At 40.2% G+C, this 16,852-nt stretch overlaps 1 protein-coding gene across 1 annotated transcript in view; it reads left to right on the top strand.

Annotated features, from left to right (window-relative positions):
* THSD7B (thrombospondin type 1 domain containing 7B) overlaps nucleotides 1-16,852 on the top strand; it is a 900,946-nt gene that overhangs the window by 394,908 nt on the left and 489,186 nt on the right. Inside the window, exon 7 of the mRNA XM_032638606.1 lies at nucleotides 13,089-13,286. Within this exon, the coding sequence (XP_032494497.1) occupies nucleotides 13,089-13,286 (198 nt within the window). The remainder of the gene's footprint in view (nucleotides 1-13,088; nucleotides 13,287-16,852) is intronic.

Raw genomic sequence — 16,852 nt, 5'->3', positions numbered from 1 at the left:
TCTAAGATCAGGAACAAGACAAAGTTGTCCACTCTCACCACGGTTATTCAACATAGTTTTGGAAGTTTTAGCCACAACAATCAGAGAAGAAAAAGAAACAAAAGGAATCCAAATCGGAAAAGAGGAAGTAATACTGTCGCTGTTTGCAGATGACATGATACTATACATAGAGCATCCTAAAGATGCTCCCAGAAAACTACTAGAGCTAATCAATGAATTTGGTAAAGTTGCAGGATACAAAATTAATGCACAGAAATCTCTTGCATTCCTATACACTAGTGATGAAAATTCTGAAAGAGAAATTAAGGAAACCCTCCCATTTACCATTGCAACAAAAAGAATAAAATACCTAGGAATAAACCTACCTAAGGAAACAAAAGACCTGTATGCAGAAAACTGTGAGACACTGATGAAAGAAATTAAAGGTGATACAAACATATGGAGATATATACCATGTTCTTAGATTGGAAGAATCAACATTTTGAAATTACTTATGCTACCCAAAGCAATCTACAGATTCCGTGCACTCCCTATCAAACTACTACTGGCATTTTTCACAGAAATAGAACAAAACATTTCACAATTTGTATGGAAACACAAAAGACCCCGAATAACAAAAGCAATCTTGAGAAAGAAAAACGGAGCTGGAGGAATCAGGCTCCCTGACTATAGACTATACTACCAAGCTATAGTAATCAAGACAGTATGGTAGTGGCACAAAAGCAGAAATATAGATCAGTGGAACAGGATAGAAGGCCCAGAGATAAACCCACAAACATAAGGTCACCTTACCCTTGATAAAGGAGGAAAGAATATACAAGGGAGAAAAGACAGCCTCTTCAATAAGTGGTGCTGGGAAAACTGGACAGTTACATGTAAAAGAATAAAGTTAGAACACTCCCTAACACCATACAAAAAAAAAAACCCTCAAAATGCATTAAAGATCTAAATGTAAGGCCAGACATTATAAAACTCTTAGAGGAAAACATAGGCAGAACACTGTATGACATAAATTACAGCAAGATCCTTTTTGACCCACCTCCTAGTGAAATGGAAATAAAAGCAAAAATAAATAAATGGGACCTGATGAAACTTAAAAGCTTTTGCACAGCAAGGGAAACCATAAACAAGACGAAAAGACAACCCTAAGAATGGGAGAAAATATTTGCAAACGAAGCAACTGACAAAGGATTAATCTCCAAAATATACAAGCAGATCATGGAGCTCAATATCAAAATAAGAAACAACCCAATCCAAAAATTGGCAGAAGACCTAAATAGACATTTCTCCAAAGAAGATATATAGATTGCCAACAAACACATGAAAGGATGCTCAACATCATTAATCATTAGAGAAATGCAAATCAGATCTACATTAGAGAAATTGCAAATCAGATGCAAATCACACCAGTCAGAATGGCCATCATCAAAAAATCTACAAACAATAAATGGGTGTGGAGAAAAGGGAACCCTCTTGCACTCTTGGTGGGAATGTAAATTGATACAGCCACTATGGAGAACAGTATGGAGGTTCCTTAAAAAACTAAAAATACAACTACCATACTACCCAACAATCCCACTACTGGGCATATACCCTGAGGAAACCATAATTCAAAAAGAGTCATGTACCACAATGTTCACTGCAGCACTATTTACAATAGCCAAGACATGGAAGCAACCTAAGTTTTCATCAACAGATGAATGGATAAAGAAGATGTGGCACATATATACAATGGAATATTACTCAGCCATAAAAAGAAACAAATTGAGTTATTTTTAGTGAGGTGGATGGACCTAGAGTCTGTCATACAGAGTGAAGTAAGTCAGGAAGAGAAAAACAAATACCATATGCTAACACATATATATGGAATCTAAAAAATATATATAAGGTTCTGAAGAACCTACGGGGTTCAGGACAGGAATAAAGAAGCAGAAGTAGAGAATGGACTTGAGGACGTGGGGAGGGGGAAGGGTAAGCTGGGATGAAGTGAGAGAGTGGCATTGACATATATGCACTACCAAATGTAAAATAAATAGCTAGTGGGAAGCAGCCACATAGCACAGGGAGATCAGCTTGGTGCTTTGTTTACACTTAGAGGGGTGGGTTAGGGATGGTGGGAGGGAGATGTGGGGATATAGGTATATGTATAGCTGATTCACTTTGTTATACCACAGAAACTAACATAACATTGTAAAGCAATTATACTCCAATAAAGATGTTAAAAAAAACCCCACAAAACTCTTCAGTGGCCAAGAGACAGATACAATGGATAAAATAAAGAAATTTAATCAAAAATAACTTTTTTTTTTTTTTTTTTTTTTTTTTTTTTCTGTGCGCGGGCCTCTCACTGTTGTGGCCTCTCCCGTTGTGGAGCACAGGCTCCGGACGCACAAGCCCAGCGGCCATGGCTCACGGGCCCAGCCGCTCCGCGGCATGTGGGATCCTCCCGGACCGGGGCACGAACCTGTGTCCCCTGCATCGGCAGGCGGACCCTCAACCACTGCGCCACCAGGGAAGCCCAAAAATAACATTTTTAAAAAAAAGAAAAGAAGCCCTTGATGGGCACTGTAGTGAAAAAAAAAAAAAAAAAAAATATATATATATACACACTCCAGAAAAGATGTTAAAAAAAAATTTATAGGTCTGTGCAGTCCTGTTTTCTTTGGTTTGCTGTTATATACACATCTGCATCTTCAAATGTACATTTTTAGTGGCATCTTGACTTTTATTGATCCTTCAGTTTTTTTTGTTTTTGTTTATTTTTGATCCTTCAGTTTTTCTTGATACTGTGCTAAGAGGAAATATTCATTTTACTTAGAGAAATGAGATCCAAGGACATTCCACAAGTTAGGTTGTGTTTGCTAAGCACTAATCCTTCCAGTTATCCCATGGAAAAGAAGATCACATGGCCAAGTGCTTGATGCTACGATACTGATGCTCTCAGCTTAATTCTACCTCCATTTGAAAACTCACATTTCAGCACTCCGCAGAGGGCTCACAGCCACACATGGGCATGCCCAGGTTCACACACCCATGTCCCTTGGCTTTTCTCTTTATTCTGTCTCTTTTGTTCTAAGGTAGAAGAGGAGTATGTGTACTGCATCTAGGACAGAAAGACTAAATGTAAGTCTTTGGTCAAACAGTAGAAATCTGAATCTCAATAGAATATGGGGGTCTATTGGAAAGCTCATGCTACTCCTGTATTAGACATGTAACCAGAATGCCCCCCCAAGCCTCTTTAGCTTATAGGTACAAATAATTTCCCATTAATTCTAACACTCACGATTTGTTGTCTTGTGGTCCACACGTGTATAACTGGACTACGCAAGTCTCTTGTAGTTGTATGTGAGGCTCCCCAGGGTGACTTACCTGTTATTAGCACCAGTCCTCTTATGTTTGATGTGTGTGTCTCTGTTTTAAGGTCTCTGTCTAGAACATCATTTGAGGCTGGACTTAGGCTCCCGCAGCCACTGTGGCCATGGCTGTCCCTGATGGCACAAAGCTACTGCATTGACTGTTGCCTTCTTTTGCTTTCAAAGCTGGAGAACCCACACCAGGCCAAGTGGACCCTATATTCATTGGGACACTTTTGGTTATAAGTGACAGAAGCCCAATTCCAACTGGTATAAGCCAAAATAAGGGAACTTATTAGCTCATCTAGCTAAAAATAGAAGGGGACGTAGGGTGGCATCCCAAAGTATCAAGAGGTCAACAGAGCACAGTTTCATTCTTTATCTTCCTCTTTATAATCTTCGGTTTCTACAATCTTCTATTCTTTTCTCCTTCTATTTATAATCTATTTCTCCATCTCTTGCGTCTACTTTTCCCTTTATTAGGTTCAGTTTAAGGCAGGTCCTCTCCATGGAGCAAAGACCAGGCATTCATTTTCTTTCTTTTCTTTTTTTCAACCACTAAACTTTTATTGTATATCCTTCTTGTTGGTAGATTTAGTTTTGGTTAACGTATGCCTTTTAGTGATTATTGGTGTCCTTGACAGATGGATAACAAGGCAACAACAAAATTCTGTAACTATTTGAGGCACTCTGATTTGAAACATCTATTTCTTAGAATTTGTTAACAAAAATTCAAGTATTAGATGTTGTTCTAAATCCCTTCAGTGATATAAATAATTGTCTTTTATTGCTTAAGAGGCAATATTACATTCGAACCTTATTTTATGCAGTTGATGTTTGATTTAAAACAAAACAAAAAGTTAGACAGCCCTATATCATCCTAATTATCTCAGCTCAATTTGTAAAATCCATTTATGATTTTACTGGGGCAGATTGTAAAAATCTCTCAATTTCATAGAAACTTTCAGAGGTCAGTTAACATCAACATGGTCTGCAGATCACAAATTAGAGAATAAAGATAAAAATTTTGTTTCCTTGATCCTTAGATCCATTCTTTTCACACGTTTTGGCTTCTAGATCTAATTGTGTCACAAAATCAATAAGCACATTTTATGTGGAGGGTTTTTTTTCTCTAGAGCATTGTAATAAAATCAACATAACATCTTATAAAGGATGATATCTTATTTTTATGGTTAATTTTTATCATCTTTATTGAGATATAACTGACATATAACTGTGTAATTTTAAGGTACACAACTATATGATGATTTGATATATAATCATATATATATATATATATATATATATATGATTACTGCAGTGAGGTTAGTTAACATATCCATCACCTCACAGAGTTACCTTTTTTTTTGTGGTAAAGACTTTTAATATTTTTCTCTCTCTGTACCCTTGTGTTCATTGACACATTACTCACAATAGTCAACATATGGAACCAGATAAAATGCCCAAAGACAGATTAATGGATAAAGAAAATGTTATACACATATATATGTATATATCTCACATATATATATTTATATCATATATATACAAAGTATATATATATATATATATATATATATATAGGAATATTTTTTGGCAATAAAAATAGAAGGAAATCCTACCATTTGTGACAATATTGAGGAAGCTTGAGGGCATTATACAAAGTGGAATAAGTCAGACAGAGAGAGACAAATACCGTATAATCTCACTTTTATGTAGATTCTAAAAAACCCAAACTCATAGTCATAGGGAGTAGAATGGTGGTCGCCAGGGGCTAGGTGGTGGGAAAAATGGGGAGATGTTGATCAAAGTGTACAAACTTCCAGTTGCAAGATGAATAAGCTCTTAGGATCTAATGTACAGCATCCAATGTATAGCATGGTTAACAATACTGTATTTATACTTAAAAGCTGCTAAGAGATTAAATCTTAAAAGTTCTCACTACGCATACACATATAAGGTAATTTTTATTTTCGATGGTAAATAAAGTAGCAAGAAGTGTCTTCCTTAATAATTTCAGGAAGAGTCCTGGAATTGACTCTCACAGGCTGCTTTGTGTCATGTGTTCCTCTCTGACCCAAACGCTCTGATTGCGGGATGTGGGGCTGAACCAGCCAGGTCCTAGGCATGTGGCCACCACTGGAGGGACAACTCCATCCAAGCCTCGCAAGCTGAGAGTGGGGCAGGAGCAACTCCCTTAAGGAAATACGAGGTCCTGATCCTGCAAGAAGATAGAAGCAATGCAGGGGTCAAACGTAATAGATGTTTATTAAATGCTTTGTCCCCCTTTGTTCTGGCCCATAGAGTCTCTGTAACAATTCAGAAAATGCTCCTTTTTCCCAATCCTGTGTTGCAGTTTTGGTTACTTGAGACAACTTTTCACAAAACCCTTTGTGAAAAACTGCACTTGCAACTTTTATTTCTGTCTTCCTCTTCCACGTAACTCAGAACAGGTCCATGGAACCCATCTGGGAAACTCACAACATTCTGACCCTTTCATTCAACCCGTTTTCCCAAGATGCTTTTATGCCAAACTACGTCATCATTGGCTTCTCTCCCCCTCTTGCATAAGTCAGCTCTGACAGAGGCACCCTGGTGCATCGTTCATTAGACTTCACCCGTTGTGGGTTAAATTGTGTCCTCCAAAAAGATATGTTCAATACCGACCCCTTGGACATGTGAATATGCCCTTATTTGGAAATAGGGTTATTGCGAATGTAATCAGGTTGAGACGAGGTCGTATTAGATTGGGCTAGGCCCTATTCTAATGACTGATATCCTTGTACAAAGAGGAAAATCTGCACACAGAGCTACACACAGAGGAGAGTGCCTTATGAAGATACAAAGACACAGAAGACAAGGAGAAGGCCATGTGAAGACAGAGGCAGACATTAGAGTGATGCTTCTATAGGCCAATAACTACTAGAAGCTAGGAGAGAGGCGTGAAAACAGTCCTTCCCTAGAGCATTCAGAGGGAGCATGGCTCTACTGACACCTTGATCTGGGGCTTCTAGCCTCCAGAATTACGAGGCAGATTTCTGTTGTTTTACGTTACTAGGTTTGTGGTACTTTGTTTTGGTCACCCAAGGAAACTAATATGCTGCCCAACTTTGTATCAGCATTTAGTTTCAGCAAGGATCCAACACTTCCTAAAATGTCAAAACTAAAGTGTGGAGAAGTAAAGAAATTATCCTAAATCCCACAGCGATTTAATAATGGCCAGGCCAGCACTAAGAACTTGAGTTCCTGTCTTCTCAGTCCACTGTTCCTTCTAACACTGGCTTCCTTAATGATTTCCTCTGTAAGTCTAAAGAAGTTTGGATCAAGGCACAAGTCCAACACTGAGGTTAGCAGAGAAGCCCTCTGCCCAGAGGCCAGTGGGAACCATTATCCATGAGAGCGAATCACTAAGCCTGATGTAGGAGATGTGGCGCGAGGCATGGGATTCACCTTAGCTCCAGTGCATCATCTTTGGAGAGAAAGCAAAAGTAGATTGCAGTTATATGAGAAGGGGAGGGTATTCCAAGAACAGCTGGAGAGCACCAGGTATCTGGGATGTGTGTTTTTTGCCTTCAACAATAAATTTTTCAAAGAAAGGCTTAGCCTTTGGGGCTTGAAGGAAAGGGTAGAGACAGTAGAACTTCTTTATCTGAAGGTGGTAGTTTTGCCAGCCACCTGCAGAGTTTAGGGGCATGTTGGGATTGGTGAGAATTGCTGAGGCTAAGTGACCTGCCCTAGGAACTAAGTAATCAGAGACGGGAGAGGGTATAAGCTGCAGTGATTGTTATTCAGGTCTGGGAGTTTGTAGTTTTATAGATGTCTCCCTAGAGTAGAGAGAATTTTTATTTGTAAGGTCTTACTAAAACCTGCCAGGACCACCTGCCTGTCATCCCTCTTGAGAAGAATAAAAAATAGAGTTCTCCCTCCAGGGAAATGATTCTGTACCTACAAGGAGTCCAAGCATGTTATGATGAGGCTAAATCATCTTGTTATTTCCATTGACTCGTGAGCATGAGTTCCAGGATCCTCTCAATCTAGGTCTGTCCCATGGTCCTACCGTGGGTTCTGCCAGAGTCTCTGACTGTCACAAACTAAATGCAGTTGAGAATTCCACGGAGGCTGGAGTACACTGGTTAATGCATTAAACATCACACAACTCTGGGATATAACTGAACTGTTTAGTTTCATATTTGAATTGCCTACCCTAAAGAAATGCAGTGAACCTCCTAGCGGAAATCTAGGATAGTCATATTTTCCTGGATACTTTATACTCCTCTTATGTATGGGTGGTGGAGGATTTGAGGAGGAAAAACAAGCAAACCACCATGGCAAGAGATAAATGTGTGAAGTCGGAAGTGATGACTTTTTCTCCTCACTCGTCTTTTTCCCAGCCACATGTTATCGCTTTGGTGTGGTCCCTTTTGTAAAATACAGTAGAAGAGGACAGGAAAGCATGAAATGTTTTATTATCTAATAGAAGAAATTAGTTACTATAGAAATTATCTTCCATGTGGCTGTTATTTTTAGGCAGACACCCTTCTATCAGGAATCATCTGAGGTTTGTGGCCGTCAGCCCTTCAAAGTACATTAGGAAATCCGCCGTCGTCCACAGCCTTTGCTCCTTCCGTCAGGTCTGTGACAGGCAGACAAGGGGGTGGGTGTTCGGCAGGTCCGTACTTGTCAAGTGAAGCTAGGACACCTTTCAGAGGAATTTAAATTGGATCAGCTTTTATCATTCATTGCTTTATCTTTGGTACTCTCCCAGAGGGTTATAATTAGAGATATATGAAAGGTAAATACCCTGAAAAACTTGCTGATGGATGAACTCTACCCATAGGTATAGTGCATTTCTAAAAATTCTTTTTGATACATAGACATATATTTATATGACATCCTTGTCCCTTTTCAGATATATTCTAGAAAGGCAACCTTGCCTACAGAAGTTGTTCTTAAGAGAAATTTGATGGAGGCTTCCCGATATGGCGTTACAATTGGTAACTGCTTGTGTGTTAGGACTTCAGGAAATCCTACCCTCCCTCAGTATAGTATCCCTTACCCCTACCCCCATTATAGCACCTAAAGGTCTAAAAATCCCTATAGGAAAAGACATCGTGAAACTGAGAAGCCATGACTATCTATGAACATAGTCTTTTATGCTCTGAAACAAATCAATTTAGATGACACACTAAAGTAGGAAAATATTGACATGTTTTAGATCTTATATAACAAGAATGGGGAAAATTTCCATTTTCATCCATGCCTGCTAGAAAGATCCACCATTAATGAGAAGTCTATGAAATAATTTTGCTTTGTCACAGATCATATGTAAGACAGTTTTTTTGTATGTGTGTGTGTGTTTTTTTTTTTTTTTCGGTACGCGGACCTCTCATCACTGTTGTGGCCTCTCCCGCTGTGGAGCACAGGCTCCGGAGGCACAGGCTCAGAGGCCATGGCTCATGGGCCCAGCCGCTCCGCGGCATGTGGGATCTTCCCGGACTGGGGCACAAACCCGTGTCCCCTGCATCGGCAGGCGGACTCTCAACCACTGCGCAACCAGGGAAGCCCTGCTCAGGTTCTTTGACTCAGAGTTGTTAACCAGCGTCCAAGGCTGCCGAGGTGAGGGGCAACTGGAATGCTCTAAGAGAGAATAAGCTTCTGTTATCCTTGGTCAACCTGCTGGATGCTTCTTCAAGCCTGTCCCAACAGAGTTAGTGTAGAGACAAGTGTTGGCATTGGTGGCTTTGTAGAAGCTCACGTGGACACTTTTGAGCCACTAGCATGTGAAGATGTAGGTCCTTAGACCTGGATTGGCCCTCCTGAGCCTCCTTTAAGTTTTCTATGGCTTCAGTTAAAAAACATTGACCTCTCTTCTGCCACTGGCACTTCTTTCCTTTTCTTTTCCCAACCCACGAATCATTCTTTTTTAATTATCCTCAGTAGCATATGCACCAACATAGTAGAATATATACAAAATCCTTGGGTTCACAGAGAAAAAACGTGCAAATATAGTTTCACTAAAGGTGAACTGAATCTGTGGCCAGGAAGCGATTATTAAAACTCCTTCTTGCTACTCAGTACCTAAAGTTCTGATACGTAATCTGCACAGCTTTATTTTAAGGAAATGACCCATTGTACCTGTCAGATTCACTGTTCTAAGTGGGGCTAGAGCACGTCATACACAAGAGCTGAATTGAATTCTTTCTTGTGAAGAGGTAACAACTCAGGAAGACCTCAGCTGAATTTCATACATATCCATTTTTGTAATTGAAGTATAGTTGATTTACAATACTTTGTTTCAGGTGTACAGCACAGTTATACGTATATATGTATATATGCAGTTATATATATGTATGTGTATGTATGCATATATGTATACATATGTACATATATGCATATATATGTGTGTGTGTGTGTGTGTGTATTCTTCAGATTCTGTTCCCTTATAGGTCTTACAAAATATTGAGTATAGTTCCCTATTCTATACAGTAGGTCCTTGTTGGTTATCTATTTTATATATAGTAGTGTGTATATGTTAATACCAACCTCCTAATTTATCCCTCATACATATCCATTTAATCAGTTATGTGCCTTAGGAGAAGTAATAAGTTATCATCTAGTCTTAGTTTTCACGTATGTAAAATGAGAATAGTAACTTATGAAATTGTTTAGGGGATTTATTAATTTGGGATAATAGAAGTAAAGTGGCTATCACAGTCTTGGTATAGGGTGGATGCTTAGTTAATATATGTGCTTTTTGACTTGTTGGACTGTGTGCTCTGTGGAGAATAGATTTATGTTTTCTGTTCCTCCTGTGGCTTCCCACAGTGTATTATAGCGATCTACATATGGCAGTTACTGTTTACTGAACGGTATTATCTGATTAGTACAGAATTCAGTGAATGAAGGTAAGTGGTTGGCTGGGCCCAGCCACTGTGGACTTGGCGGTTGCGTATCTCTCAGGACAGAAGTACCCAGAGGAAGCCTGATGTCTACTGCAGCCCTGAACACCAGTGTGTGATTAAAGTTAAGTGCTAACAAGAGAATCCAAGGTTTTTGTTTATGCTGAGCTTGTGCTTTGATGTGATCCTAGTTAGAGTCAGGACAAGGGCAGCACAAATGAGTGACTGCAAGAATTTATTGACTGAGGAGATGTAATCTACAGATTTATGGCGAGATAGATGCAACTTGATTTACAGAGGAAAACCGCACCTACCCCTCACTGGTGTTAAGCTCTAGGTAATAGGACACTCAGCATCCCTGCGTAAAGACTGCTAAGTTTCTGGGCCGGTTGTCAAACATTGTAAATCATGGAGACCCATGCCGTGTCTTGCTCAAAGATATAAACTAAACAAGCACAAACATAAGACAATAAATAAGCAGCATATGGACATTACATGTAAGAATAGAGGTCATCCAAGTTGTGTGGCAATGAGGGCTCAGGGGTCATCCATGCTGTGTGGCAATGAGGCCTCAGAGGTCATTGTAGTTTGATGGCCGTCGAGTGTAGTTTAGAGCTCTGTGTGTTTCCTGCCGCTCTTCTCAAGGTGGCCCGGGAAAGGAGCTGAATTTTCCTGCAGGTTTTATTTTGGCTAATTAATGACATAAACTTGGAGGTATGAAGCGCAACAGAAGCCATCTATTGTTTTAATTGCTTCTGACCTTAATATTTTCAATGCCATGAGGATATGTTCTCTGACTGGCCAAATGATGCCTGCCCACAGGTGGTCAATCCATAAAGTAAGAGTCTGTCTTTTAAAAGGAGCTCATGGGTTAACCCTGAACCAAAAAAAAAAAAAGACAGAAAAAAACCGATAAAGCCCTTACAACTTTGTATCTAAAATACTTGCCCAGCCCTGCAATATTCTAAGGGAGCTCGGCTCCATCTTGTGGCCTAAAACCAAGTGTCCATTTGTTCCATCCTTGGCTACTTAAGAGGAGCCAATCTTTTGCCAACTACACCTTGAGCCTTGTATTCTTTTTGTCTCACTACTATTTGTGGGGAAATAAGCATGGCCCTGGCAAACTGAGAGGGGTACACCTGGCTTTGTTACCTCTCATGTTCCCAAACTTATCTCTCTCCCCTCCTCTTGTGGGAAGAGTGGTGGGGTACCACAGTCTTCTGCTGTGAATTCAGTGTTCTCATGCTATCTTCCTAAAAGTCTCTTATTTATTTATTTATTTTTACCTGTCCCAAGGAATAAATGGTCATTTCTTAAGATGCTATTATGTAATAAGATTGGTTTCGTTTAAAAAAAAAAAAAAAAGGAATTAAAGGAATTAAATCCGTTGACTGAATTTGGAGAATTAAAGGATGGACAGGGGCTTCCCTGGTGGCGCAGTGGTTGAGAATCTGCCTGCTAATGCAGGGGACACGGGTTCGGGCCCTGGTCTGGGAGGATCCCACATGCTGCGGAGCGACTAAGCCCATGAACCACAATTACCGAGCCTGCGCGTCTGGAGCCTGTGCTCTGCAACAAGAGAGGCCGCCATAGTGAGAGGCCCACGCACCGCAATGAAGAGTGGCCCCCGCTTGCCACAACTAGAGAAAGCCCTCGCACAGAAACGAAGACGCAACACAGCAAAAATTAATTAATTAATTAATAAACTCCTACCCGCAACATCTTCTTTTAAAAAAATAAATAAATAAAGGATGGACGGTAAGATATGAGATCCATGGAAGGTAGGCCTAGGTTTTGGAAGTGATATGTCCTGAGGGCCAGGGATGGAAAACTCACAAACAAAACGGTTGCATCTCGTTCTCAGTGGCTTTTTAAAGCTTACGTGGCTTTTTAAAATGTAAATTAATTCCCATCATTTAAAAATAGAGAGATGTCATATAAAAAACAAACATAACTTGCATTTCTGGCTTCTTAGTCAAAATTGGAAGATTTGACAACATAGGGTTCACATTTCCTTGTGGTAACAGTCAGTGGAAACTGAATAATAGTCACTTTAAAGCAAGCACACATCTTCCGTTTTACCACAGACTACACCACTCCCTACAGTCTTGTGGTCGACCCATATCCCATCCCTCAATTTGTACCTGCTTGACTCCTGCTTGACATTGAGTTTGTGACTCTGTAGGCTTATAGCATGTAAGACCCATTCACGTCCTTTTTATGGTATAACTTTGGGCCTAGTCCCACAGTACATTTTTTAAAACTGAGTAATTGTCCAGGGACCCATGTCTAGCCAGGGTGGGGAGTGCAGCCCAAAGATGTCCTGTCTTCATAGGGCAGGCTGACCTGGAAATCTCAGGAGAGTGATGCAGGGAGATCTCAGGGCCTGACACAGTGACCTGGGATATGTCAAAGCATAGATGTATTTTAGCTTAATACAGAGTAACAAGAATGTCAAAAACAAAAACAAAAAGAAAATGGGGATTCATCTGTGTTTAGGCTGTTTCTGTGAGTCTTTATTTATTTGTTCTGGTTTATTGATACCATTGGACATATGCTATTTATTACTCCATTTGATTATGCCTGGCCGCTCTAACTCCTAAATTGTAAACTCTTAGAAGACAGATTTTCTGTTCCAGTTCTTTTCCCTTTTGTCTTTCCTTTCCTCTTCTCATCTCCCCATTTCCCATAAAATAAAACACATAAAAATAATACATGCTTTAGAGTCAGCTGTAGGTACACAAATAAAAGTTTCAGCAGTTTCCTAGCTGCTGCTTCTTTCCCTTTGCTGGATCAGGATGGAATCCCATGAACCTTTTATTCTTTCTCATTTTAGGATTTAGAATGAGACAGCGCCACGTCCTCATGGAGTCCACAGGGCCTGCAGGGCACTGCCCTCACTTGGTGGAATCTGTTCCTTGTGAGGATCCGGTGTGTTATCAGTGGCTGACATCTGAAGGGTTCTGTATCCCTGATCATGGCAAGTGTGGCCCCGGACATCGCATCCTGAAGGCTGTCTGCCAGAATGAGCAAGGTATGACTCAAAGGAACACGAGGATTGTTAAGTAATACCTGACAAATAACACGTCACCACTCTCAGGCCATCTTCCCAGGGAGAGAAGCACAGTCTTTCCTATTCTTGAATATTCACGTTTAAGTCAAGTGACCTATTGCTGCAGAGTAAGCTGCTTTGACTTAATACAGGGCCAAGTACTCCATGACAAAAGAACACTGTCTGATTATACCTAAATGTAATACAGTGAACCCAGAGCGTTCTCTGGAGTTTTTAATCCATTAAGGCAAACAGAATACAGAAATTGGCTGGAGAGTCTTCAACTTATCAGTACAAAACAAGTTTGATTTGCCTTTATTGATGTTGATATGTAATATGCTTTTATATATTATTAACAAATACTGCCTGGTAAAGATTCCAGGGCTGCAGCTCCCTCCGAGTTAAAAAGAAAAAAAAAAGTACTAAGCTGTATCTTTTCAATTATATAACATTAGATTAGAATCAGTTCTAGACATAATGCTTACGTTTCTAAAGAACCATTTTAAAATATAAGTTGTCAAGATTTACAAAACTATTAACAGTGGTGTCTTTCCTTCATCACCAAGCTTCTGGTTGTGTGAAATGAAGGATGATTTAGAAAATAGGTAAGTCACATGGAGATGAGAAAAGTAACATTTAAATAGAGTTAAAAAAATTCGGTCTTTTGGAAGAGTATCGAGTATGTCTATTAATGAGTTCTGCCATGAGAAGTCATAATTTATAATGCTCTTGGCGTGTGGAGTGAAATGTTTTGACTTATGGAGTAAAGAAATCTATAGAACAGAAGGAAATTTCAAAGTGGATTCAGAATGGATATTAGCATCCACACAGGGTTGACATTCAGCAATGCATTTCCTGTTCCCTTCCTTCCTCTCTCCCCTTCTCTCTCTCTCTCTCCCCACCCCGTCTCTCTCTCCTTCCCCACCCCCCATCACTTCCTTCTTTCTTTCTTGATTCACTCTTCTTTTATTTTTTTTTTTTTTTTTTTTTTTTTTGCGGTACGCGGGCTTCTCACTGTTGTGGCCTCTCCCATTGTGGAGCACAGGCTCTGGACGCGCAGGCTCAGCGGCCATGGCTCACGGGCCCAGCCGCTCCTCGGCACATGGGATCCTCCTGGAGCGGGGCGCGAACCCGTGTCCCCTGCATTGGCAGGCGGACTCTTAACCACTGCGCCACCAGGGAAGCCCCCTTCCCTCTTCTTTTTATCCCTCCCCCTCTCCCTCCATCCATTGTTCCTTCATTTTTTTAAATCATTACCTTACTTAGACAAATATACATTTTATCAGGTGATGTAATTGATTACCTCATGAAGCCAGGTAGTTGTTTAATGAAGTAGGGCCACACCAGATTATATTAGCTACAGTCCTTTTTGACTAAAATAGTTAACACAGTGGCTTCTAATATTACTGAATAATTTTTGAATTGTGGTGACATGTGTGAAATTTATTACCAGCAGCCCATACGATCACTTTTTGAGTTCAAGAAAAGTAGTATAGATGTTTAAAACCTGGGCTCTAGTGTCAGACAGGTTGGAATTTCCAGTCTGCTACTCTTCTGCTAGATAATATCAGGAAAATTATTTAACTGTGAAGGCATCCTTTCCTTCAGCTGTAAAGTGGGGATAATAAAACCTACCTCTCACTCTCAGTCTATGAGAATTAAATTACTTACATAAAAGTGATTAGTGAAGTGTCCGGCGCATAACCATTCAAAATAAGCTATGAGCTTATTTAGTTGTAATGTACATTTATTACTGTCCTCTGTCCTGGGGGATTTGTGCAAAGAGCATTCTTTTTAAAAATGAAATGAATGAAAATAATAATGAGGATTAGAATAACCATACTAGTTCGTCTTCCCAACCTCCAGCTGTAGGAACAAAATCATTTGTTTGGTTGAGACCCAATGACAGATGACTGTAAGGCTTTGTCATCCCATAGCAGGAACTGTAGACTTTACAAGGCTGTCATACTATGGCCACAGGGCCAGGAACTTCTTTCACAATGTGTACTGTCCCTTCTACAGTATTGCAGAGTGTGAGATTCTGATTTGTAGTTAGACATATATATTTGGTCCGTGTTCTGGTACACAGCTTCTAAAACCACTGGAATTTCCTGAGGAGTAAGAACAGTGGAAGTAGGTTTTGTTATAATGTTCGGTCTCCGGCCCTCCGTTCCTGAAATGACTTCCATGAAGGTGAAATTGGTGTCTTGTTATTCACATCAAGCCCCTTTCTACCACAACTGGGTTTATATGAATGAGATGACTTTTGGAAAGTACCTAAAGGTGGGGCTGGTTGCACAGGAACCAACTGTGAATAGAGGGTTGGAACTTTCAACCCTGCCCCCTGATGTCGGGGGAGGGGGAGGGACGAGAGGCCGAATCAACCACTAATGGTTAGTGAGTTAATCAATCATGCCTACGTAATGAAGCCTCCATAAAAACCCAAAGGACATTGTTCAGAGAACTTCCGGGTTGGTGAATGCATGGAGATTTGGGAAGAGCAGCGCAGGGAGGCTCCTTGCCCTTTCCCATACCTTGCCCTGTGCATGTCTTCCATCGGATTGTTCCCAGGTTTTATCCTGTTATAATAAACTGGATATCTAGTAAGCAAAGTGGATTTCCTGAGTTCTGTGAGCCTCTCTAGCCAATTAATGAAACTCAAGAAGGGGGTCATGGGAACTTCTTATTTATAGCCAGTTGGTCAGAACTACAGGGAACAGCTTGGACTTGTGAGTGGCATCCTGAGTTGGAGGAGGTCGTTGGAACCCCCAATTTGTAGCCCGTTGGTCAGAAGCACAGGTATAACCGGGGCTTGAGATCAGTGTCTTAAGCGGAGGGCGGCCTTATGGGACCGAGCCCTTTACCTGTGGAATAGGACGCTACCTCCAGATAGAAAGTGTCAGAATTGAGTTGAATAGTAGGATAACCAGCTGGTATTGGAGAATTCGCTTAGTGTAAGGTGGGGAAATAACCCCCCCCCCCAACATACGCACACATTGTGACTGAACATAGAACACTTTTTTACAGAGCTGTCAACTCTACCATTTTATAGAAATTCTACAGTTTTATTGCTATTCGTGTGAAATAACTACTTTTCAGCATTGACCTACCCTCTCCATTTTTATGGCATATGTAGGAATTACTACTGGTTCAGAACAGTTTCATGAAATCTTTGTGGGTTTTGTGAGGTAACAGCCACAGCTGTGGTTACAAGAACATACTGGCCTCCTGATGACTGAAGCAGTCTTTTGTCCAGTGAAAAACTGAAAATGTGATCTGGTTGCACTTTTTGAAGTTCAGCTTCAATGAGGTTGTGGATGATTGACGATCAAAGTTTGCCGGAGAAATGCTCCCGTTTGACCCTCTACATATCATCATAGCATTTCCTTAGTGATAGGAATTGACAGAACTGTTGACACATTTAAATGCTTGGTGAGAAAAAAAAGGACTGAGATCTATTTAATGAATCTCCTGTGAGTTTTTCTTGTAACTTTTGATACTTTCCTTTTCATCACTCTGAGTTTATTAATTGTTTCATAGGCCTTTTA

The sequence above is a fragment of the Phocoena sinus genome, chromosome 7 (genome assembly GCF_008692025.1).
Source record: "Phocoena sinus isolate mPhoSin1 chromosome 7, mPhoSin1.pri, whole genome shotgun sequence".
NCBI lineage: Eukaryota > Metazoa > Chordata > Mammalia > Artiodactyla > Phocoenidae > Phocoena > Phocoena sinus.
Note: the sequence above shows the minus strand (reverse complement) of the source record. Positions and strands in the feature narration are given on the sequence as shown.